At 36.8% G+C, this 26,069-nt stretch overlaps 1 protein-coding gene across 9 annotated transcripts in view; it reads left to right on the top strand.

Moving 5' to 3' along the window:
• Positions 1-26,069, top strand: part of LOC132158650 (clathrin coat assembly protein AP180-like) — a 61,046-nt gene that overhangs the window by 32,968 nt on the left and 2,009 nt on the right. For 2 of the 9 annotated variants that reach the window (XM_059568145.1, XM_059568144.1), the window contains exons 3-24: positions 620-695; positions 916-1,018; positions 2,247-2,340; positions 2,516-2,627; positions 2,741-2,847; positions 2,954-2,995; positions 6,240-6,301; positions 7,026-7,038; positions 7,587-7,723; positions 7,826-7,908; positions 8,395-8,409; positions 8,771-8,929; positions 10,570-10,650; positions 11,780-12,025; positions 14,522-14,602; positions 14,851-14,919; positions 15,832-15,939; positions 17,386-17,457; positions 20,623-20,805; positions 24,186-24,422; positions 24,507-24,531; positions 24,814-24,907. In XM_059568145.1, the coding sequence (XP_059424128.1) occupies positions 620-695; positions 916-1,018; positions 2,247-2,340; positions 2,516-2,627; positions 2,741-2,847; positions 2,954-2,995; positions 6,240-6,301; positions 7,026-7,038; positions 7,587-7,723; positions 7,826-7,908; positions 8,395-8,409; positions 8,771-8,929; positions 10,570-10,650; positions 11,780-12,025; positions 14,522-14,602; positions 14,851-14,919; positions 15,832-15,939; positions 17,386-17,457; positions 20,623-20,805; positions 24,186-24,422; positions 24,507-24,531; positions 24,814-24,907 (2,199 nt within the window). Of the gene's footprint in view, positions 1-619; positions 696-915; positions 1,019-2,246; positions 2,341-2,515; positions 2,628-2,740; positions 2,848-2,953; positions 2,996-6,239; positions 6,302-7,025; positions 7,039-7,586; positions 7,724-7,825; positions 7,909-8,394; positions 8,410-8,770; positions 8,930-10,569; positions 10,651-11,779; positions 12,026-14,521; positions 14,603-14,850; positions 14,920-15,831; positions 15,940-17,311; positions 17,458-20,622; positions 20,806-20,896; positions 21,206-24,185; positions 24,423-24,506; positions 24,532-24,813; positions 24,908-26,069 lie in introns of those variants that run through there. The other 7 variants (XM_059568146.1, XM_059568148.1, XM_059568147.1 and 4 more) reach the window with 7 other exon arrangements.

Raw genomic sequence — 26,069 nt, 5'->3', positions numbered from 1 at the left:
AATAAATCAGTTTCTTTCATCAGTACTTTTTGTCTCATTTACAAGTAAAACATCTAATCATGAAACAAATTTGTGAAAAAGAAAAATGCTTTAGTAAGGCTTCAAGTAGATATGTAAATATACATATCAGACACATCATAGATATACATATCTCTCTACATCTGTCAGATATTCAAAATGTGCAGTGCTGGCGGTACTTCATGGAGAGCTTTGAGAAACCCTGTTGTCCATTATACAGCATGTTCTGTCCAATTATTTTTAGTTAATATTTTCAGTGCATTTCCTTTTCGTTACTCATTTCTGTTTTCCCCTTGCACTCAGTGCTTTAATGTGAGTTCTGAGTGATTAGTCATTAGATGGTGATATCAGGTTTGTAGAATTTGTTTTTTTCTTCACTGAAGTGCAGTTTTCATGTGCAGTTATGCATTTCTTATGCCTTTCTTTTTATAATCTCTCTATCTCTGTCAGTATTTATTTATTTTATATTTATTTATTTATTAAGGACAGTACTGAATTTTCTTTTTGTGTTGTGACAAACAGCCTTGCATCTGAATTATTCCATATTCCAAATTATTATAATTAATGCACATGAAATGCAAATGAGTTTTTTCTTCTTCAGAGGTTCATCCAGTACTTGGCCTCCAGGAACACCCTATTCAATCTTAGTAATTTTTTGGACAAAACTGGCTCTCATGGTGAGTGTTATTTCATAAAGTGAATGCGGTTGCCTATCAAAATCTTCTTGTTTGACATAAAAATCACTATGAAAAGTTATACAATATATAAATAATTTCACTGTTCTTAAAGCCGCTGATAATTATTTTTTTGTTAAATTTTTTTGTCATGCCAATATGAATTTGTCTATGAAGTAAAATATTATAAGTCTGTTGTATGTATTAATGTTTGTACTTTCAGGCTACGATATGTCAACGTTTATCAGACGATACAGCAGGTATCTGAACGAGAAGGCGTTTGCCTACAGACAGATGGCTTTTGACTTTGGCCGAGTGAAGAAAGGGTAAATGAGTCCTCTGCTACATGGCTGTACCCCGAGTTAACAAGTGTGCCTAGTGCATTGTGGAACGCTACTGAGCAATAACAGATTTGAGTGGGATGCTGGGGAATCAAGGACAACCACTAGTCCTTGAAAATAGCCTTGTGTTGCTGCTGTAGAAAAGAAGTTATATTCACCAAGTTTCCTGCTCCTTTGATAATACTGTATGCAAGACCATTGTTAAGTAAAATGGGGCGTTACTCACAGGCCACCTAATGTATGTTAGCTATCAAGGTCTCATTGCATGCACAAGGAAGGAGCTACAATACATAAATTGGCTGATTTAGCTTGCTTAGACAACCTGAACACGACAGTTCATGGCTAACAACTCAAACAAAATAGTAGAGTGACAAAGTCCACACCGCAACTGTAATGATAACGGCACAGTGGAAAGACGTCATTGGAATTACTTTCATAATGTGGTGATAAGGAAAAGAATATTGACAGCCAATCAGAATCCATCCTGCTTTAAAGAGCTTAAGCATTTAAGTGGCATATGACAGAACTGCAGCACACGCTTATATTAAGCAGAACGTGAACATGCATTGGTCTGGATGCTAAAACAGTTGTCGTTATTATAATTTTACGAAGCTACTAGAATACTTTTGGTGTCAAAAGAGAACAAAAATAATAACTTATAAAATATTCAACAATTCGTCTCCTCTGCATCCCCCTGGCGCCATTTTGGAGAGTATCACATTCGTACGTGGATACGTTGTTTACGTTCAGGGGAAAATCTAAACAGCATGAACAACGTAAACAATGTATCCGCGTACATAAGTTGCATACATATGCGATACTCTCCAAAATGGCTCCAATGTAATTGGTAGAATAATTTATTTATGCTATATCATTATACAGTACATAGGTAGTTAATATCAAACACGTTGAAGAACTTTATTAATTAAGATTTTAAATTGAAATGCAAACAGATGCAAAATTCTACATGCTTTCATTACTACTTCCTTCATAGATTTAACTAACTTATTTTAAATGGTCCTACAGTATTAATCACGAGATGTAAAATTCCCAGAAGCATTTTATTTCATCTTTCTTTATGCATTAATATGCTGAACAGATGATTGAAACATTTATGTTAGATAAAAAGACAAGAATTGTAATTCTTCTTTAGATTATGTTTACCTACATATATTATTTAAAAATGAATGTCATGTGAATGTGTCTTACTCAGTGCCGATGGTGTGATGAGAACAATGTCTACAGACAAGCTCTTAAAAGGCATGCCCACGCTGCAGAGTCAGATCGATGCTCTGCTGGAGTTTGATGTGAGTCTGCTTCCTGTCACTTTCACAAGCTGTATTAACACCTGATGCTTTTATACAGGGTTCAAACTACAGGGTAGCTAGTTAATTTTGAAAGCTGATGAATAAATATATTTACAGCTCATAGAAACATTAGTTTCTTTGACTTGCCTCTCATTCTCTTGCTTTGTTGTTTCAGGTTCATCCAAAAGATCTTGTCAATGGGGTGATCAACGCTGCCTTCCTGTTACTTTTCAAGGATCTGATCAAGTTGTACGCCTGTTACAATGATGGCATCATTAATCTCTTAGGCAAGTCTCAAGAAAGTTTGAGATTTCAAAGACGGTGGTTTGACATCTTTAAGATTTGGCTATATCTATAGATAACTATAGATTTACTGTGATTCCCTTTTTCTCTTTTTTAGAGAAATTTTTCCAGATGAAGAAAGGACAATGCAAAGACGCACTGGAAATATATAAAAGATTCTTGACACGAATGACCAGAGTCTCAGAGTTCCTCAAAATTGCTGAGGTAAACAATGTATTTTATATCTTTGCTTTAATTATAAAATGTTCATTGAAAATTGTATTTGTGGTTTAAAAGATATGCCATATATTCTTACCTTGTTTTTCAACAGCAAGTGGGAATTGACAAAAACGATATTCCTGAACTTACGCAGGTAGGTTTTTTTTTAAACGGGATTTTCCACCTTTTCTCCATACATCATGATGCCAATACTCTCAACGTCAGTACTAACAGTGCATGTCTGTGTTGTGCTGTTGTTTTAAAATGTGTTGCATGTGTCGTAGCCCTCTAATCCAAGCTGTTGTACCAAAATTGAGAGGTTGTTACCTTTCCCTGGCCACTGGGTCAGTCACAGACCCCATGTGCTACATATACAAGGTCATATATCTCTAAAGATGGGGCATTTGTCAGATGGGACGTATTCCATGGATCCATTCTGTCCCGTCCCCTCAGGCTGATTGACAGATTCTGTACCTGTCTTCTTATTTCAGCGGTGCAGATTGATCACACAGGCTGAGAGTGTGAGTAGCGTGTGGAGCTTTCCACTTTGGAGATTCCTGCAGCTCAGGAGAGAACAAAAGTCAATCCTCATTAGCGCTCATCAAAGAAACTGCACACAAAATCTCATTTTAGAGTTAACTTGGATGCGACTGAAGAATCATGATCGGAGTAGCAGCGATGCTTGCTGTCTGAGACGAGAACTCAAGCTGCAGTCACATTTGCATCTCAGTAATGCTGAAGAATCGCCAAAAATAGAGTTTTCACAGTCATTATGACCTCTGTAATGTGTCGAATAAAACAATTTGCATAGAAACTATTTAAAGACGTCTAACACTTTTGGAAATTTCAGTAAATTCCTATCTAATGGAGTATTTAACTAAGTGACATTTAAGAGTCGTGGTTCCATTTTAGATTAGCAAAATATGAAAATAACATGCACTTTCCATGAATATGGACCACTTTGGTGTTCCCTGACATTTTTTAAAACATTACAGGCACAAATTTTAGGTTTTTCATTTATAAGAGCTATTATTTTGGTAATTTGGCTTTTTTGCATAAACTTGACGTTATTTTCACCATATCACAAAAAAAATTCATTTTGTAAATTTGACACCCATGAAGTAATATTTGAATCCTTTCATACAGCATTACATTTTTTTTTTAGTCATTTTTTCCCCCATTTTGTTTTTATTGTTTAAATTTGACTCCCAAGAAGCAATGTTTTGAACTTTTTTTTAAATCTTATTTTTTTTTTTTTCAAATACGGTTGTGTTGACTGCCTCTGTCAAGCTTTTAACACTGTAACCTAAAATAATCAAGCAAATATTATTTTTAATTGATAGGAAATACACATTTAAGTGTATACATTTTTTGAGTAGTTTCAGTTTCCAGTTTGCACCCTATTCATGGAAAATAACAATGAAACTAATCAGACTCTATAACACAGAACATTATAATGGTTTTATGATTGTGGAAGCTCTGTTATGAGATTAGGAGGGTTTTCATGCTGGCAGAAATGGGGGAAGCTTGCTCTGAAAGCATGCTTTGTGTAATGATAGGGCAGGATTGTTGTCTTCAGATATTCTGGATCAACGGTGGAGTTCAGGACATGCTGGAGGGAGACGTGCATGACTGCCTGGGTTCTGGATTTGGCTGTGGTTGTAATTGGGTTTTGCACAGCTGTGTAGCTCAAGAAAGCTGATGAATTTTTGCAGGGTGTATCAATGTTCACAAACAATTTAGATATTCCCTTTAAGCCCCTATTAAAAAGGAATCCTTTGATTACTGCGCTTTGCAAAGTTTGATGGATCATAGCTTCTTACATGATCAGTTGTGCATGAAGTCGCAATCTACATAACCAAACAGAATTTTAACTTGCAGACTATTATTTTTTAGCGCTATTAGTGTGAAGATATATAAGTCTGAGAAAAGTCTCCCACTCCCACTGCAATTAGTAATCAAAAGAAATGTTTTTAACTCTGATGCATTATTCAGTTAAGCATTTGTGTCACAGCAAAGCACTCTTAAAGGAGCTAAAGTGAGACAGCACTAGAGTCTTTCTAGGTTTTTAACCGCACACATTTGTGTTTAACCCACTGTTTAAAGATCACTATTATCAGAGAACAGGCTAATTAATGGATTAATTGAATGCAAATTAATCTTCATTATACCTCTGTAAATGTGTATGACAGTGTGTAACTATGTGTGTATGAGAGACCGAGAATGGGGAAGGGGGGAGGGGGGAATGGGGGGGGGGTGACAATGAGGCTTTGCCTGAGGTTAGAGGACTGGTGTTGACCAACACTTCAGCTCAATCCTCAGTCCTCAGAGGCACTTCTCAAATCACTGATCCGTCTGCTGGAGCGGCAGTATAATTGTCTGAGAGTGCTTCCCTGAAGGATTGGTTTAGCTGCCACTACTGGTATTACTGTATAAAATATCATACATTATTTTGATGAACACCAATAGAGAATATATTAATCATACTTTGGAATACTCTGTTCTGATTGGTCAAACACACCATCGTGCTCTGTTTTACTCAGAATTGCTTTAACATTCTGCAGACTTATTCTGTTGTCATCAAAACAACTTCATATTCTAGAATGCATTTTGTTTTTATGTAAACTGCTACAGACATATAGCAGGGTCATCAAATTCGACAAGGCACTCCACTCTATCTGTACATGATAGGTAGTTGGTTTTATGATATTTATAATGTTATTATTACAGACCTGATTAAGCTCTATTTTATTTTCAAGATGAATTTGAAAATTGTACAGGCGTTGTGGCATCAGATGTCATATCATGCATGCTAGATGTATGTATTTTAACAAGACCAAAATAATGCTCTGTGCATTACATATTATGGCTCATCATATCATATTGACCTAGGTCAAAGGCTTTTATTTAGTTGTTATTCATGAATTAACCACAAAGTCCAGTTTTTATATATTATTTTAATTAATGTGATTTGTTTGGCCTATTTAGCTGTAACTCCATTACATTTTTACCCATGAGGTACACCCACCTGCGATTATGTGGCATGTCTAACAAATAATGTGCTCTGAATCTTTCTGTTGTGCCTGAATGCATGGGTGAGCATGCTGCAGTGCATTGTGGGCCCCACTGGGGCTGTGAACTAAAGCATTGTGGTCTGCATCTGAACCAGTGTAAACCTTACTTAAAAAAAAGAAAGAAAAAGTCTGTAAGTCTATTGCTTGTATACAATTAGTGTCTTACTTAAAAAGTGTTATAGTAATATTCTAGTACATTTTGTCTTCTACGTGTCTTCATTTAGAGTTAGTAGCTTGACTTTGTCTTTTTTGTTTTGCATTCTCATACATTGTGTCCTTAGTGGTAGGTCACTTTTAACAATGCATTGTTTTGTGGCTTTGTAGGCCCCTGAGAGTCTTCTGGAATCTCTGGAGACGCATCTCAACACGCTTGAGGGGAAGAAAGTGTAAGTGCTTTAATTCCTTTGAATAACATGAAGGCCTAAAATAAATTCATCTCTGCTTTATCTCAACAAACAAAGCATTTTTACTGCTGATAAAATAACTACTTTTATAACAAAAAGTAATACTGTTCCTCCTTTCCTTGTGTTAACAGTGATGAGTAAGTATTTCTACAGAATTGATTTGTATGTAGACAAGATTATATTTATACAGTAATGGTGATGTTGTCGTCATTGTGGTGTTCAAAGTTCTATAGACTGATGGTTGAACTTAAATTTTATGTTTTAGCATTTTAAAATTCTGCAGTTCCCTCTCTCTATAGAATGAATTAGTTTTGGTCTAGCTTTATAATTAAGTTCAATCTGTACAAACGGAACCAGACTGAACTTAACATACTAACAGTGCCAGCCCAGAATTGATAGATTTCTAAATATGAATTTCAGTGTCATGTGCATATTTGTTTTGTAACTGAATACTCCATATTCCCCAATGCATGTCTGGGGGAGGGGGATATTTTGGAATATTTTCTACAATAAATACATAAAAATAAAATAAAGAGTGGCAGTAATATTTTATTTTCATTAATAATGCCTTGTTAATCTGCCTGCTATTTAAAAATGATTCTTCATGTCATGAATTATTATGATTCCATCATTTAACCATTTGAGTATGATGTTTTGTAAAAGTTTTTTTCTTATATTTATTATTTTTTACATTTTCTATCACTAGGTCACCGACTAAGGTGAGTAATGAATAAAACTAAATGTTATAAAGTGTAATTATGCAGTATAACACTTTATAGATCAAAAGTTTGGGGTTGGTGAGATTTTTCTACAACTACAAAGAGTAATATTGTGAAATATAATTCCAAATAATATAAAGGCTTTCTATTTTAATTTATTTTAAAATGTGATTTATTCCTGTGACAAAGCTTTTTTTCAGTTTTCAGCAGCCATTATTAGTCTGCAGTGTCGCATCAGAAATCATATATTTTGCTTAATATTTTTGTTTTCAGGATTCTGTAAAAGTTTTCAAGAACAGTATTTATTTGAAACAGAAATCTTCTGTTTATATTATAAATAACTTTCCTGTCACTTCTGATCGATTTAATGCATCCCTGCTAAAAAAAAATATTAATTTATTTCACATTAAAATCTTACTGACCCTTCAACTTTTAAATAGTAGCTTATATTATTCTGCATAATATTATAAAGCAATATAAGACATTATTCATGTTACTGTGTATTAAATGAAATATATGGTGCTGTAAACCAAACATGACACATATACAAGGGATCTCCAACAAATAATGGAACACCTGCTGGTACCCCTGCAAAAAGTGCAGAGCCCACCGCTGCAGCAGCTGCAGTTACTGAGACCACCGCAGCAGAGCCTGCAAAAGCAGCACTGGCGACAACCACCATCAAGTAAGAACGAAAGAAGTATAGAAATCATACACAAAACACAAGCATCCTTGAAATGTCCTTGCTGTAGATGCATCATTCTCTCTTGTCTTTTTCTCTCTACAGCAGCGGCTTTAATGATCTAGTGGATTTTGATCTGTTGGCTCCAACTGCAGGGGCTTCAGCGGCTCCCACAGCATCATGGGGAGGTGAGCTAGTGTCATTTATGTTGTGTTTGTGTTGTAGAGTGTTGTTTTATTACATTCTTTAATGTTGTTTTGTCAGGTCAGCTCAGCTCAAGTGATCACATTTCAGGTTAAAAGTGTGTAAAAAATCCCAGCATTTATTGTTATAGAGAGTAAAAAGCTGGAGGTTGTTATCCGTGTGTTTATAATTCATATCACCATTATATACTAGTTATACTAAAATGCATATAACATTTTCTACCCAAATTAGGCTAATTAGGGGAATATATATTGAGTGGGCATTCTAATGAGTTATAATGACAGACTAATGGGAAATGTTCCTCCTCTCTGCTTTCCTGCCCAAGCTTGTCAAGTACCAGTTTCTGTTGAAAGAAATATTCTCCAAGTGCTGTAGAAATCAGCTGATCCAGTAACAGGTCAAACACCTGTTTTCATCTAACATGCTTTTCTTCTTTTCTTTCTCAATATTCTTTTTTGGCAATGGTTCAGATCTGCTTGGTGAGGGTGAGTAAAAATGATTTTCAGGTTGCAAATACACCCAGAGTCTGCCCAAAATAATTTTAACCTGCAATATATGTATTATTTTATTTTTAATTTAAAAAAAAAAATCATTTCAAAATTTGAATGGACATGACACTCTTGCATCTTGTCTACGAGGAATTTCCTGAACAAACTCTTCACTCTCCGAATCTTTACACGTCTGATCCAGCTGTAGCTTTATGAAGTCATTTTGCTAAAATCTCTCTACAAAAATCTATTTCTTTCCTCCTGTCCACACCCCTACCCTTCCTTGTCTCTCTTTCCTCCTCCTCTGTCTTTGTGAATGCTGTGGTTTGGTTGTGGCTTGGCTGTGGCGGGGTTCCAGACTCTCTGGCTGCTCCTGCCGCTAGCTCTGAAGCACCCCTCTCTGAGACTGACTCTGCCGCCGCAGCCTCTGCTACCGAACCTGCAGCTGACGCCATCGCTGCCTCGCTGCCAGTGCCTGCCCCCGCTGCCACCATCTCAGACATGGACCTGTTTGGAGGTCAGTCAGGTCATCTCCAGGCTTAACTATCAGGGAAGAATGGGAGTTCATGGGTTGTTTAGCAGTCAGTTTGGTCGGTTTGTGTACATGGATTGGTAATGGTACTATATTAAGTCACTTAGCTGACACATTATAGTACTTCATCAGGTACAGTTTGATATAGAAGTAAACACCCTTTGTCATACTGGCAAGCTTAAATTACCATTTCTTTCATGGCTTCTCCAATATGTGGCCTGAAGTCACATGTAGGTAAAAGCTAATTAATTTAGTAGATCATTATATATTTGTTCATTTACCAGAAGCTTTTGACAACAGTATAAACAGAAAGGTTTAATCCGTAAGAGAAAAGAACAGACATATTATTAATCCTTTCATACAGCTGAGTTGATTCATTTTTAAGGAAACAAACTACTAATAAAGCTAAAAATTAGCTCACTTGAGATTAGTTTGCTAGCATGGATGTTTTTCATTAATTATGTCGCCTACAGCAGACATTTCAGCTTTGATTATACAAGGTCAATGGTAGGCAAGTTTGTCAAATTTGATGCCTTGTAAATGTTTAAACCAGGCCAGTTCAAGTTTTATTCTGCCAGGATAAATATATAAATAGAAAATGTATGTTTTGTTTGGAGAAAACCAATTAAATACACATTGATCATGGAATAAAAATTGTAAATAGATTTATATTATAATGCATTTAATTATTATTATTATTATTTGCATTTAATTATTATTATTATTATTATTTTATTTGTTTTTACATTTTCCATTCCAAGGTTGTTGTTTTTTTATGTCTATATAGTTTTGACTAATTTTAATGTCAATTTTAGTTTTAGTTATTTTAGTACATGAAGTTAAACTACATGAGAATGAGAAATGCTGAAAATAAAAGAAGTTAAACATTTTGAATATATTTTATTTTAACATCTATTTCTTTTTAGTTTTAGTTAACTACAATAACTATAATTAACTCGCTGGTAATGTCTAATCATTTTACACATCATCACAGACAAGGATCACTGAATAAATAATCCACAATTTGTATTCAATTCAATTCTATAATATTTAACCTTGACACTTGAATGTTAAACTGCTTGAATAAGACACTAAATTACATGCAGAAGTAGTATGCAGAATTAATGCATTTCTTTCAAATGCAGAATAATTCTGTGTTATATAATATGTTGGCTCATTTCATACAAAGCTGTGCAGTCTGTTGATTTAATATTCCTCTAATTAAATCAACCAGCAGTTAAACAACCCCAAGCTGTTTTTTGTTTTCTCAGCTAATAAATGAATTAATTCATACCTGGATGTGCAGGTCTCCATGGGGTTTATAATATTAAATGCCACAATGTTCATCACTGCCTCGGCTTTAGCTAACCATGCTGTCAAAGCCAAACACTTTCTTTTACTTACTTGTTGGTCCCGATGGCATTGACAGGATGTTTCACGCAGCCTGACTTATTTCCCTCAGTGTGTGTGTATGTGTGGACACACTGAATTCAACTGTATACAGCCCACACTGGTATATTTTACCACCATTTGGGTTGTATAGAGTGTTTCTGTTCACTTGTAAATCGCCTCTTCATCCCCGTTTTTTTTTCTCTGTTGGGTTTTCTTGCTCTGGTTTTGTCCAGACGCGTTTGCGCCATCCCCAGGTGATGGTCCGAGCGAGGGTGTGGCCCCTGCAGCTGCTGCTGATGCATGTGCCAGATCTGGTGGGTGCTCCTCCATACACAAGATCCACCCTGCTTTTTATTTGTGTGTGCCTATGTATTTATGGATGTTTATGAAAGGTTTGTGTGTATGGGTGTGTGCTTGAATGGAAACATGAAATCAAGCAGCCGATATGGTCAACAATGTGTGTGTGAGTGACAGTGCATGCAATTTTGTTTGCATTGCTTGAGTTATTAAACCCAGCTTTCTCCCACACGTTGCAGCAATTTTTTTTTCCATGAGCTGCCTAGGCACATACACTGTTCTCTGCAGGCACAATTGATCATTTCTGTCCTTACAGTGCAAAAATCATTTTTATTTCACTATTTTGTTTTCCATAACAAAGATGTATACATCCTTAAAACATAAAAAACAACTCTGTTTGATTACAACTTTTCCCGAAATTATATCGATGTATTTATTTATTTTTTTTTACATTATAGCATGTATTTTGGATTATATTTGAAAAAAATTTATATATATAGTTGTAAGATGTTTGGATGCTTTGCTTGAAAACAGGACAAAATAAGAAGTTTTTGCCTTTACTTTCTGCTATGTTAACCTTACTAATAATTCAGCTGCTCACATTAATCATATGAATTCCCTTCCAGTGTTTATTTTCAGTATCAGTGATTCATACTAACAACCTTAACTTTTATTTTTATTTTTAAGTCTGAAGAGCAGAAGCTTAGTGGTTGTATTTTCATAACGCAGCTACTGTGTCATAGAACAAAGACTTACTTTTACCTTTATATATACTTTTATTGTCATCTTAACTTAGCTCTGCTTTCAAATTACTGCTAGGACTTAAAATCTGCAACCTATGGAATCCAGAATCTGTATTTTCTTGTTTTATTATTAATGGTTTCTCTATAGAAAGCAAGCATCCTGAGGTATGTATGATTATACAAAACAGAATGAAAACTCCATTGTTTTTATTTTCTAGGATGTTTCTTTATAGTGTTTTTAATGGTGGTTGCAGTACTAAGGTTAATGGTGTCTTAAAGTGTGCTTTTAAAAGTAAAATCCATCCTCAATCTCTGTGTTACTGAAGTTTTGAACTTTTCTTTTTTAGTTTGCAGTTTTCGTTAATTTAACAAACCTTCCCCCTTCCATTTTCACCCAATAAAGACCCCTGGGCTCCATCCGAGGGTAGTGCAAGCATTGCCCCAGAGCTGGACCTCTTTGCCATGAAGCCGGTAGAGAGTGTTGCTACTGCTGCATCTACTACCAGTGCCGAGCCAAACGTCTCGCCCACAGTGGCCCCAGCTACCCCTTCTCCTCCAACTGCTACTGCCACCACCACTGCCACCACTACCACAACCACATCCGCTACAGCTGAGTCTGTGGCCCCGCCAACACTAGACCTCTTTAGTGGTAATGTCTCTGCTAGAATTCTGCCTCTGTCATGCTTTACTCTGCATTATGACAATATTAACTTGCTAAGCTAGTTCCCCAACATTATTAAGATTCTCTTTTGTTTGATTCCTCTCATTTAGATTTATATTTTACGTTTTGGTCATTCTGGATTGTGAATCATGGCCTTTACCCCCTTTTCATATATATACAGGTCCTTCTAAAAAAATTTGCATAATGTGATAAAGTTCATTATTTTCCATAATGTAATGATAAAAATTAAACTTTCATATGTTTTAGATTCATTGCACACCAACTGAAATATTTCAGGTCTTTTATTGTTTTAATACTGATGATTTTGGCATACAGCTCATGAAAACCCGAAATTCCTATCTCAAAAAATTAGCATATCATGAAAAAGTTCTCTAAACGAGCTATTAACCTAATCATCTGAATCAACTAATTAACTCTAAACATCTGCAAAAGATTCCTGAGGCTTTTAAAAATTCCCAGCCTGGTTCATTACTCAAAACCGCAATCATGGGTAAGACTGCTGACCAGAAGGCCAGCATTGACACCCTCAAGCGAGAGGGTAAGACACAGAAAGAAATTTCTGAACGAATAGGCTGTTCCCAGAGTGCTGTATCAAGGCACCTCAGTGGGAAGTCTGTGGGAAGGAAAAAGTGTGGCAAAAAACGCTGCACAGCGAGAAGAGGTGACCGGACCCTGAGGAAGATTGTGGAGAAGGACCGATTCCAGACCTTGGGGGACCTGCGGAAGCAGTGGACTGAGTCTGGAGTAGAAACATCCAGAGCCACCGTGCACAGGCGTGTGCAGGAAATGGGCTACAGGTGCCGCATTCTCCAGGTCAAGCCACTTTGGGCTACAGAGAAGCAGCACTGGACTGTTGCTCAGTGGTCCAAAGTACTTCTTTCGGATGAAAGCAAATTTTGCATGTCATTCGGAAATCAAGGTGCCAGAGTCTGGAGGAAGACTGGGGAGAAGGAAATGCCAAAACGCCTGAAGTCCAGTGTCAAGTACCCACATTCAGTGATGGTCTGGGGTGCCATGTCAGCTGCTGGTGTTGGTCCACTGTGTTTTATCAAGGGCAGGGTCAATGCAGCTAGCTATCAGGAGATTTTGGAGCACTTCATGCTTCCATCTGCTGAAAAGCTTTATGGAGATGAAGATTTCGTTTTTCAGCACGACCTGGCACCTGCTCACAGTGCCAAAACCACTGGTAAATGGTTTACTGACCATGGTATTACTGTCCTCAATTGGCCTGCCAACTCTCCTGACCTGAACCCCATAGAGAATCTGTGGGATATTGTGAAGAGAAAGTTTAGAGACGCAAGACCCAACACTCTGGATGAGCTTAAGGCCGCTATCGAAGCATCCTGGGCCTGCATAACACCTCAGCAGTGCCACAGGCTGATTGCCTCCATGCCACGCCGCATTGAAGCAGTCATTTCTGCAAAAGGATTCCCGACCAAGTATTGAGTGCATAACTGAACATAATTATTTGAAGGTTGACTTTTTTTGTATTAAAAACACTTTTCTTTTATTGGTCGGATGAAATATGCTAATTTTTTGAGATAGGAATTTTGGGTTTTCATGAGCTGTATGCCAAAATCATCAGTATTAAAACAATAAAAGACCTGAAATATTTCAGTTGGTGTGCAATGAATCTAAAATATATGAAAGTTTTTATCATTACATTATGGAAAATAATGAATAATCACAATATGCTAATTTTTTGAGAAGGACCTGTATATTGTAATTGTACAATAATACTGTAAATCGAAATATAATTGTACACCTCCGTTCAATTTTTTTTTTAAAGAAATTAATATTCAGCAAGAAAGCATTAACTTGATCAAAAGTGACAGTAAAGTTGCAAAATGTTGCAAAAAATCTTTATTGAAAAAGAAAAATCTTTCTACTAATCAAAGTATCCTGAAGAAAAATCAGTTTCCTCAAAAATATTAAGTGACTGTTTTCAACATTAATAATAAGAAATGTTTCTTGAGAACTAAAATCATTATTTAACAATGATTTCTGAAGGATCATGTGACACTGAAGGCTGAAGTAATGGCTGCTAAAAATATATATAACCCAAAATGAACGGTTTTGTACATATTTAAAATATTTGTAAAATAATAGCTACTATTGTAAATATTGCTATTGTATAACAATGTAAAATAATATTATATTAGCAAATAAAGAGGGGTGGTCAATGTCACTGATTCACATTTGGCCTCTAAAATTGCACTGGAATCTGTCAAGATCCAGCATTTGCAGTGACCACATTTGTCCTGCAATTATTTTCTGGTGTTTTTGACAAATCTGAATGCTGTGGTTTGCACTGACATTTGTAGACTTGACTGAGTAGTCTCTTGTTCTACTTGAGCAAGCAAAACAAGATGTTTTAAAATCGAAGTGTTTCCTCTCTCTCACTTGAAGTTGTCTTGATATGCACTGACTAAAAGCGTAACGCATATGTGTCCTTGTTTATAGATATGTTTGATTCTATGCCTGAGCAAAGCTCCTCCACAGAGCCCAAAGCAACCACTCCTAGTCTAGACCTTTTTGGTGCAGGTACAGGAGTTGATTCCCGTTGTTCTTTTGAACGTCTTGTCTTTTCTAGTCTCATCTTTCTTCTTTCTCATCTGTTTTTTTGGCCCACTCCGTCTTGGTTTGTCCTCATAGTGGAACGTGGACTTGTGCATGTTTGCGCCCTCAAAAGCACGACTCTGTGTCCTTTCTATGCTTGTGCTCCTTATTGATTTCTCTTCTCTTACGTTTCCTCCTCCACTTCCTCTTCCTGCTTTGCTTTGGTGTTAAAGATCTTCCTGCTGTCTCACGCGGGCCCTCACCTTTGCCTGAGGCCAGTGTGACTGGTGACCTCTTGTCTGGTGAGTTTGCTTGTCTCTCTTATTGGAGCATGTTTTGTCTTTTACAATGAATTATTATTATTATTATTATATTATCATCAATAATGAATAAATAAATCATGTTAATTAATAATTAATCAAATTATTATTATTAATACTAAATATATAATATAAATAAATAATAATAATTTTTCTATTTCTATTTATTTTTCATTTTTGTTCATTTTTCGTAATTGATATATGTGTTAAATTAAAACATTTGAAATTAAAGTATTGAATAATATCATTAAATATATTTATATATCACTCAGTAGATTTACTATGACTTATTACTATTATAATTATACTTTAATGAATAGTTTGAATATTTTGGCATGTACCCTCATGTTGTTTAAAAACCGTATTACCTACATTCTTCTGTATAACACGAAAGGAAAAATTCTAGAGACTATTTTGCTTTTGTTTGTTTTTTACAGCATTTTTTAAGCATTCATTTTCTGAAACTTTGTTCACTTAGTAAATGAATCATTCTTTTCTTAAGAGTCTTTTCAGTGAGTCATTTGATCAAATTCAGCTTGCTGAGTAAATGTTTTGATCACAGCTGGTAAAAGAAAGATTAAAAACTTACATTTCAGTCTGTTTTTCACCCAAAGCTATTAAACGACTTCAAAAGACTTGAAATATAGTTAATGGGTTACAGTATATTAGTTACTTTTATGATAGTTTTATGGTGTTTTCTCTTTAATTTGCCATTCATGCAGAAGACAGATATACATTTATGTTTGAGTGAACGATTGCTTTAATTATTTAGTACTGTATCTTTGTTTACATTCCTCCAATGCACTTTTACTTCCATTACAGTTACAACAGCTAGTATTAGCTACATTTTATTTAGAGATGTCAAAATCACCACATATTCTCTCATCCATGTAGATTCATTTGTTGCTCCAGCTGTTGCTCCAGTGGCTCCTACACGTGCTGCCCCAGCTGCTCCTCTCTCTCCTCCTAAAGCCGAACCTAGACCTGTGCTGGACCTCCTTGGTGTGTCTAAACTCGCTCATACAAAACACCAATCCTGAAGACCAATATAGAAATATTTTTTCATATTCCATGGTTTCCACTGTAGTGTAACCCAGTGAATTATGATCAGGTTTTTGACTGCATCTGACTGCACAATATTTGAGCTTGATGAGCTTGTTCATTTGTGCTAAGCTAAGTTAATTTTCTTAGCATAGACTTTTACATTTTTGAAGTGATAAGTATTCGCCAGCTTTTTCAAAGCCCAGTTTTTCAATTTTTGTGTTTAGTTTCTGCAGTTTGTTTTGTCTGTTAAAGGCAGGGTAGGTAATAAATGTATAAACAACTTTCTTCCAAATTTGTTTAAACTTTCTATATATATCAATGCATAATTAAAATGTAAGTACTCTGATAAAAAGAGTATAAAAATCGAGTGACTCTAGACCGTTTAATCTGTATTAAACGCAGCTCATTATTTCCATTTCGGGACGAAACATAGGATTGGCTTAGGCGACTGTCACTCTCTCGCAACCATGGCAACCACCCTTTTGCCACACATGATCTTCCCACTTGTGCGTGCACGTTTGATTTGAGGAATTCAACAGGCACGGATCCTAGGAATACCAAAACAATGGCAGAGAAACAGCAAGCAAAATTCACAGTACCAGCCTATGCAGTTAGTGAAGGCAAACCAGGCAAAAAAAGGAAGACAGTAACAGTACGAGAAAAGGCAATGAACAAAAAGTCTTTGGATAAACAAAGAAATAAAACGCGAGTTAATATCGGCGTGGCTTTCCAGCGATGACGAGAACTGAGGGAACTCAAGGGGCTGAAAAGTGACTCCTTGATGGCTTTATTTCTGCTGGACAGGTAAATCTTTCTTTTTGTACTTTGATCATACATATTTTTTTCATGAAGCATGTGTCATTAGCACACATTAGCTGCGTAATATAGCTAACATAACATTACTTAGCGAGCCGTAGTAGAGACGATAAATAATCTATAGGAGCCCAGAAGGGAGGGGTTGGAGTGAATGGAAATAATGAGCTGTCTTTAAAACAGTCGTGAGAGGTCTACAGTCACTCGATTTTTATACTTTCTTTTTCAGAGTACTTACATTTTAATTATGTATTGATATATAAATAAAGTTTAAACAAATTTGGAAAAAAAGTTTTTTATACATTTTTTACCTACCCTGCCTTTAAGTGAGCATATGGTGATTTGTTTGGGGTGTGTTTGAGTTTAGTGTATATTCATGCTGTGCTGTCAAGTGTTACATTGTAAGTATGGGAAGACACACAGATCGTATATCCATGTGTCAGTGTTTGTTGCGATGTGGGAGTGTGTTGCCTGTTGTATGATCCCAGCTCACTCTCTCCATCTGCCCCTCTCTCAGTGTATGCAGCTTTAAGGCTGACTAATGCTTCTCCTCCTTCATGCTGCGCTGTGGGACGTCTGTCTCTGGAACAGACACATTTGGTGACACTACTGGGGAGAACCAGTCCGCTGCTCCCGGAGCACCATCAGCTGACCTGCTCGGAGGTATGGGTCACATACTGTATCCTGATTATGAAAACGCTCTTTTTTGTTAATGATGAAATAGAGACGTTAGACGTGGCACTAACTAAGAGCTGTTCTATATATGTATATAGTACAGTTAATGCCTAATAAACAAACAAACAATAGTAATGAATAATTAATTAAAATAACAATAATACAATTGTAATAATAGCTAATTACTTATAATTATTGATGTTTTGTTGTAAAATGTATCATCGTAACTAATAATAACAATAATTATTATTATTATAACATTTATTGTTATTATTATTGTTGTAGTATTAATAACAACAACAACAGGGTTCGTACGGTGCTTGAAATTCTTGTAAATGCTTGAATTTTAACGTAGTTTTCAAGGTTTGAAAAGTGCTTGAATTTTGGATAAAGTACTTGAAACTGCTTGAAATTGCATTGGTTTTATAATAATTTGCTTTATTACTTAATAACATTAGTTCACTTTCTAGAAATTTTTTTTTTCATAAAATTAAAACCATAGACTAAAAAAAATTGACTTGTGTGTGGCTCTATTGACGCGCGCCCTCTGATGGAGCAGAGCGAGAGAAAAACACATGTCGGGAGGTTGCTGCTTCAGTCAGCGTTGGCTTGAAAACGACAAACACAAATAATGCTTAAAGTAATGTAAAGTCTCCTGTAAATGTAGCATTTTTTTATGGGAGAGTTTGCCCATGGTCAGTTAAACCAGGGGTTTTCAAACTGTGGGTCGCGACCCACTTGTGGGTCACAGAATGGAACAAGGTGGGTCACACAAAGTCACTTGGCTGCAGCTAAATTTGCGTTTCAATAAAAACACACACACACACTCACACAGTTCAGTCTAGGGCTGCACGAATGTGACGAGTGGGGCGGGGCCGAGAGCCGTGGAGTGATTGGGAAATGAGCGACACCTGCAACACTCACCGGTCTCGAGAACCCCGGAGGAGATAGGAAGTATACAAAAGAGGAGCGACGACAGTGAAGGACGAGAGAGGCCACTGGGTGGCGTCTGTACTTCCCGGTCAGAGAGCACCTGTCCATCAAAAGCTCACTATCCAATCAGAGTAGATCACTGTTAACACCACCCCCATGAGATGTTTGTGTCAAAACACCAAACGAAAAACTGCGAAACGTAAGCGAAATCTGTAGCAATGAATTCAGAATCCACGATTAGCGAAAACGAATCTTTGAAAAACATTAACAAAGAATGAAGCATATTTGAAGAGCCTGTTAAATTTGTGCGACTGAGTTAATTTTTTTTCATTTTCATAGTGTTTTTCTTCTTTTGTAATGGCATATTTTTGATAGTTTCTGAAAAAGTTACGTTCAGTTTTATAAAGTTTCGTTCATTATTATTGAAACAAATGTAATTCCATAAGCAGGGCACAAATGCAGGATTAATTGTAACACTACAAGATTTAAACATTTCCACATAACAAAATGTACAAAAGTTTGCAATATTTCCTTGATGTATCATCTCTGTTTAGAGAAAAATTTGCCAAAGTTCAGAAGTCTTTTGAAGATATTGCTGAACATTTATTTAACCATCACAAAAATAAATATATTTTTTTTATTATTATTTAAAATGAGACACATCTGTTTATTATAATTTTTTACCAATTTCACAATTATTTTAATCTCAAAACTGTGTTAGATAGCTCTGCTTTGCTTCTCATGCTTTTCTAAATAAGTGTTGGATTGTGCTCCGTTCTCGCCGACACAAACGGAAGATCATGAATGTATTTTCTGCAACAAAACACAGCAGCGCAGATTACAGTTCACTAGAGTGAGCCTGCTTCACGTTTTTATGAACACTACATATTTTAACGTCTGTAAACAAAAATTAAAACTGAAATATTAGTAGTGAAAATTTGTTATTTTTATTAAATACTTAATTTCTGTCATCAAACTTTTAAGATTAGGCTTAAAGTAATGTCAATCGTTTTCTTATTTTTTTTATATATATATATTTTGGTGGGTCGTGAAATAGATTACACTTGTCTAGGTGGGTCGTAGAATGGAAAAGTTTGGGAACCACTGAGTTAAACTATGTTACAGTCTGTCAAGAATAAAGTGAAATAATAAAATAAACATTTCAAAGTCAAAATGCAGCGTGGGTGTTTTTCTATTAATGCATGAAGTGAACTGACTGCCTAGAGAGAACTTTCAATGCCATTGCCGTTTCATCTCGCCGACGTACAATATTTACAGTTTTTACGTGACGTCACACTCATACGCAAAATTAAGCTTTGCTCCACTGACCAACAGTTATTTTCACGCAGATTGCATTAAGTAGTAATGTAGTAAAATGCAGATATTAAAAGATTAAATTCAGTAAACACCTTATTGATTATTTATATTTTGTACAGGCAAACATATGAACCCAGAATATAAACACCTAATACCTGCACACATCTAATATACAGGCACCTATATGTTTTTCTCTCAACTGTTTACTTTCATTTTAGACTTAACCAACTGAGTCTACATGTAAACCTTGTGTGTTTTGACAGTATTAGCACAAAAATATACTTTATGCACCAAGAAAATATATTTTGTGCACCAAGAGCTTGTAACACTCCAATGAGAAAGGAAAAATTGAAACCACATCATATGACCCCTTTAATATGACTGTTTTAAATATATTAAGGCACTTTAAGTGTTTTTTGCACTATTTAATTTAAATTTTTTCTCTCTCTGGAGTGTTACAAGCTCTTGGTGCATAAAGAAGATCTGTAAAGTTGCAAAGGCTAAAGTCCCAAATCCAAAGAGATATTCTTTATAAAAGTTAAGAGTCAACCACTCTTGATATACATTGCAAATGGCCAGAACTTGCATGTTGTTCACACATAACTTTTAGTTTTATTCTTTAGAGGGTGATCTAAATATTTGTGTAACAGACGGAGAATTGACAGTCTTGTGCAGTTCAATGGATGTTTTACCTCCTTCGAGTCGGTCACGTGACTGAAAGCTATGAATTGATAGCCTCAGCCAGAATACGTAAAAAAAAAAAAAACCTTTTAACCAGTATTTTAGATCAGAAACATCATGTTTTGAAATTGCTCTTATGCTGGACCATAATAAACTGTTTAAATATATAAGAACGGTTAAGAATCTGAAAGTGTGGTGGATCTTATCTGTTGATGTGTGCAGGGTTGATTTCACCGGTCACCACCACGGTTACACCAACCCCAGCACCAGTGCCATCCTCGGCCCCAGCTGACCTGCTGGAGTCAGCTTTTGATGCCTTTGGCTCTGTGCCAGTATCCACCACACCAGCGGCAGCAGACAGTGGCCCTGCCACCGCCGCGCCCTCTGGTGGCTTTGATGCATCAGGTGAGAAATCAAACTAGGTGTTTTGAACAGATAATTATACTCTTATTAAACATTAATACTTACTTATATGACAAAACTGTTTTTTCTTTAGTTTCTCTTGAACACAGAGAGACATCTTTCAGGCTTGCTTGCTTCTCAGCACACTTTTGCCTTGCATGAGCACTTCCGTATCTGCTGACATTTATACAGAGAGGATGTGGCAGCACTTATAAAATGCATTCTCCCTGTGCTTTTTCTCCTTTTTCATTTCAAGTTCTGTCCATTCTTGCTCTCTTACTGTAATACTGCTATTCTCAACTTTATCATCTGTCCCATTCTTCTGTCATCTCTCTCTGCAATTTGTTTCTTAAAAATCTCTCTCTGCACACTGATCTGGCTCATTGCTTGCTTCTGCTGTGCCATTGGTGAGTTGGCAAGAAAACTCAGGGCTTTGCAGCATGTATCGTTTTACCCAATCGCGCCAAAGGGTTGGGAGGTGTGAATGTCCTAGCACTGTTTATTATTTCAGTCTATACCTTTACCCTTTAGCCTCTCAGTATGGTTTTTCCCTGCTTTTTTCCCTGCTTGCCCATGTTACAGATCTTGTGCATTACTGCATTAGAATGAATTGCCTGCTTTAATGTTATTGGTAGCAGAATAGTTTTTCATAAAAGGTGCACTAGGTACTTTGACAGTGGTTTTGGACTTCATACTGACACCTGTTGGCCGTAACGTAGGTTTATTTGACAATCAGTATGATTTTTACAAAAAAAAAAAAAAATGTATATATTTTGTAGAAAATATATGTTTCATCATGTACTTTCATTAATTTTAGTTCATTTGATTAAATTATGAAATTTATGTTGATGTGAATAACACTCGTCATAACACACACATATGCAAAATGACGAGAATGTTAAACTTTGTACATTTTAAAATTTAGATACTTCATAAAAGTCTTGTGAATTTTTTATATATTTCTAGGGTGTGCATTTTTGAACATTTTAAAAAGTTTTATTTCTTTAAATGTTAAAATTAGCAATTAGCAAAAATACTTGGTACACCTTTAAAAAAAATTGACAACCCTTACCCTTTGCTTTTAGGGTGCAAATGGTTCCTATTTGTCAGTCACTTCGATGACTCGACATTAGGGGTCTTACTTGGGAGCCCGAATACTCTCTGATTAAGAGAAAACGCCAATGAAATTTGGCTAGTGGATTTTGCATGCTGAGCCACACCCCCAATGCAGACGGGTATAAATAGGCGACAGTTGCATCCACTCATCAGATTTTGCTTCAGAGCCGAACACAGTGAATGAACACAGAGCACAGAGCACAGATTCACCAGGCAAATTTTCTCTGCTGCTGGAAGAAGAAGCTGTTCTGGGTGGCATTATGGCACAATCAGATGGTCCTAAAGATGTTAAAGATGCTGTTCTATTCGTGTCCTCTTGGTCGCGGTCGTTTCCTATCTTCTGTCGACATCCACCATTGTTGTCTTCAGTGTCTGGGCATTCAACTTGCTGAAGCTCTATTTGTGGATTGTTTTTACTTTCACTCTGAGTGTGTAACCATGGCAGCACTGTGATGTCGCCTCTCCTCATGGGGATGGGAGGGCTCCCTCTGTCACTACCCATGCTGGCTTCTCTGCCACGAACAGAAAACCGTTATTGCTCTGGGATATCTAAGGGCAACAGTAGTGGCTACTAGCCTCTCCACAAGGTCAGTCCCCGCGGACCTCTTACTCCTCCTGGAGCAGCTGTTCTGAGCGGCTCCCTGGTGAATCTGCTGTGTCGTCTGACAGTGTGCCCAGCCTTTAATTTGGTGTTCTGGTAGAGAATCAGATGTCGATAGCAGCATCGGGGGATGGGCTATCATCCTCTGAGGAAGAGGATTCAGTGGGGCGGCCCCCCTTGGGAGATGTTGCCACTGCCGAATTGGACCCAGAGTTGAATTGGACTGCCAAAGCTTACAGTCCGGCAGGCCAAGCCGCCTCTGCCCTGCATGCCATGGCTGTCCTGCAAATACACAAAGCCAAGGCACTAAAACGAATGCACGAAGGTAGTTCAGAACTGCATTTGGCAACAGACTTCGCCCTTCAGGTGACGAAAGTCACAGCGACTGCTCTGCCCCGTGATGAAACCATGCCGAGGCCGGCACGTCGAGCCTCGCGCAGGAGCAGTGGGAAGGTTATGACCTTTGTGTAGCCTTTGTCTGATACGCAGCTGCTTGTCAACATTTGCAATGCCATAGGGTTGTGATGGGGTTCAGGTTGTGGCGCCTTCCATGGACCCCTTATGTCCCCATGCCACATCCTCGAACCATCGCTGGTTGCCAGGGATAAGTTCTCAACTTGTCAGCATAAAACCTGATGAGTGGATGCACCTGTCGCCTATTTATACACCTTTGGATGGGGAGTGGCTCTGCATGGAAAATCCACTAGCCAAATGTCTTTGGTGTTTTCTCTTAATCAGAGAGGATTCGGGCTCCCAAGTAAGACCCCTAATATCGAGTCACGACATAATGTCTCTGTTCCCTGCATCAGGAAATGCGGGTTACGTACGTAACCGATATGTTCTTCAGTGAGGATATTTTGTTGCCTGAACGAATGTGTCCAACCATGTTGTAATGCAATGAAAATCATGTGTATAAAGATGTGTTGATGTGTGTTGCCAGTTTGCGACTTTCCAATGCATGTAGTAAAAGTTTTGAATACCTCATGAATGTTTTGATAAATGTGTGGGTTTGAATTTTTATATATATATATTATTACAGTACCTTTCAAAAGTTTAGGGTCAGTAAGTTTTTTTTAAGTAATACATTTGTTTAGAAAGGATGCATTAAATCAATGAAAAACTAAAGGTAAGACTTTATTGCAAGATACATTTCATATTAAAACTGTTCTTGTGAACTTTCTGTTAATCAAATAATCCTGAAAATTTGTATATCGTTTTCCACGAAAATATTATACAGCACAACTGTTTTCAGCATTAAAAATAATAATAAATGTTTCTTGAGCATCAAATCAACATATTAGAATGATTTGTGAAGGGTCATGTGACACTGAAGTAATGATGCTTTTAAATTCTGTCTAGATCAAAGTAGAAAAGTTATTTTAAATTGCAAAAGTATTTCACAATTTTACTGGTTTTACTGTATTTTTGATAAATAAATTCAACCTTGGTGAACATTAAAAAATCTTACCGACCCCAAGCATTTGAAAGGTAGGGTATATATGTTTTATTGTATTGTTTCTGTCTTATGTTTTACTCCTTTTACATCTGACTTAGTGTATTATGGGATTGCTGACAGTTTGTATAATAAATCCAAATCAAGTCTAGGCTAAAATTGTCTCAGTCCATCCTGGCTATATTAACCCTCTCTTCTTTGTGCCAACCCCAGTGTTTGACGTATTAGGAGACCTTCTGATGCCAGCCATAACACCTCAGAGCACAGACGGGACCCCCATGGCTGCAGCGAGCACGCCGTTGGCACCTGGAATTGTGCCCACCGCTGGACCGACAGTGGCTCCGGCCATGATACCAGCAATGGCCCCAACAATGGCACCCACAGCAGCTGCCCAACCAATCAAACCTATTGGAGGAGACTTGGACTCTTCACTCGCCAATTTAGTCGGAAGTACGTATGTAATAATGATGGACTGAATCATTTTACACACCATCATTGCCGACACTGACTTAAATGTTTCTTCTTCTCTTGTAGACTTGGGGATGGGAACCCAAAAGAAGTAAGTTAAGTGTCTGTTGCAGCGAATCTCCATGTCCTTGTTGTTTCCAGATACCTATAATACCTATCTTGTCACTTATTCATAACATCTATTCATGGACATTAATTACTCAGCCTGACCTGTATTGACAATTCATTTACACTGTTATGGCAGCTTGATTGATTTGCTCTCCCGTGGAGCACAATTTAATCATGTTCACTTTGTGTGGCCCTAGAGCTGTATTTATGAAACAAGAATGATTTACACATATTATGTTGGCTGACAACTATTTGTTTTGTACAGGGACAACCAGTGGAATGAGAAGAAGCTGACAGGAGGAGCTAACTGGACCCCTCAGGTCGCCCCTACTAGCTGGGGCACACCTGGCGCTCAGATGGTAGCACTTGCGGTTCACCTTTTTTATTATGATAGGATAGTTAAGTATTGACAAGAAGTGAAGTAGGGGAAAGAGGAGGGATTGGGAAAGGTCAGCGAGCCGGGACCTGAATTCGGGACACCTGAAGTTCAATGGTGTTATATATTTTGTTGCACTGCCCACGAGGCTATTGGTGCCAACCTACTTCAAAACATTTAGAATTTGTACATTTCTACAGAAGAGAATAAGGGCCAAGCAATATTAAAACAATAAAACCATCTTGAGATTAAACCCATTAAATGTAAATGTAAAAACCTGAAATAAAATGTTGAGAATAACCTTGTTACAAGAAAAAAGTAGTTTAATTTTCAAGAAAAATTTTATAAAATTTCGATATAAAAGTTTAAATAAAATGTTGAGAATAAACTAATTAAATTACAATAACAAAGTTCTTAAATTTAGAAAAAAACCTCATTAAATGTAGAGAAAAAAGTTTAAAAAATGCAGAGAATAAACACTCATCAGGTTCATTTCATCATGTTGGAGTGTCAAACAGCACCTGCAGTGGCGTAGGTTGTAGAGTAAAGGGAGTCGCACACCGGACGAGAATAGGCATGTGGTGTCGCGCCACATCTTTAAAATTCTAACACATTGTTTTCTATGAGTGTATGCACACCGGTTGCGCCATTTGGCGTCTGTCTGCGGTGTCCAGCTGCGACTCAGGACACTGTTCAAACTCCTACCGCGCCACAGAGCGCTATCTGCATTGTTTTATGTTAAATAAGCTCAAAATTGAGCTTGTGCATATAGAATGTGCACGTCCGGTGTGCGATACCTCGAGATGTCCTAGACCTGGTGCAGTGCTTCTCGTCCGGTGTGCAACCGCCTTCACATGGGTGTAGCATATGATGCGGTTGACAAGGGTTTAAGTCCATCTTTTGCCAAACTCGCTTTTCTTGCTTTTCCCATCACATATCTCTTCGGAAAAGTGGAAATCAACTGCCTAACGTGTGTTTAATAATAACTAGGTTTAGTGTTACTACAGTAAATCCATATTTAAGTATTAATTTGTGGATTGAAAAGCATTCTGATTGTTGTCGCACAGTGTTTATCCTGTTTTTTGTGTCAGTGTTGTTGAGAATTGCAGCGCTGTTTCATCTGCCTTTAAACTAGTTTAAAGCAC

This window comes from Carassius carassius, chromosome 15 (assembly GCF_963082965.1).
Source record: "Carassius carassius chromosome 15, fCarCar2.1, whole genome shotgun sequence".
In the NCBI taxonomy this organism is placed as follows: Eukaryota; Metazoa; Chordata; class Actinopteri; order Cypriniformes; family Cyprinidae; genus Carassius; species Carassius carassius.
Note: the sequence above shows the minus strand (reverse complement) of the source record. Positions and strands in the feature narration are given on the sequence as shown.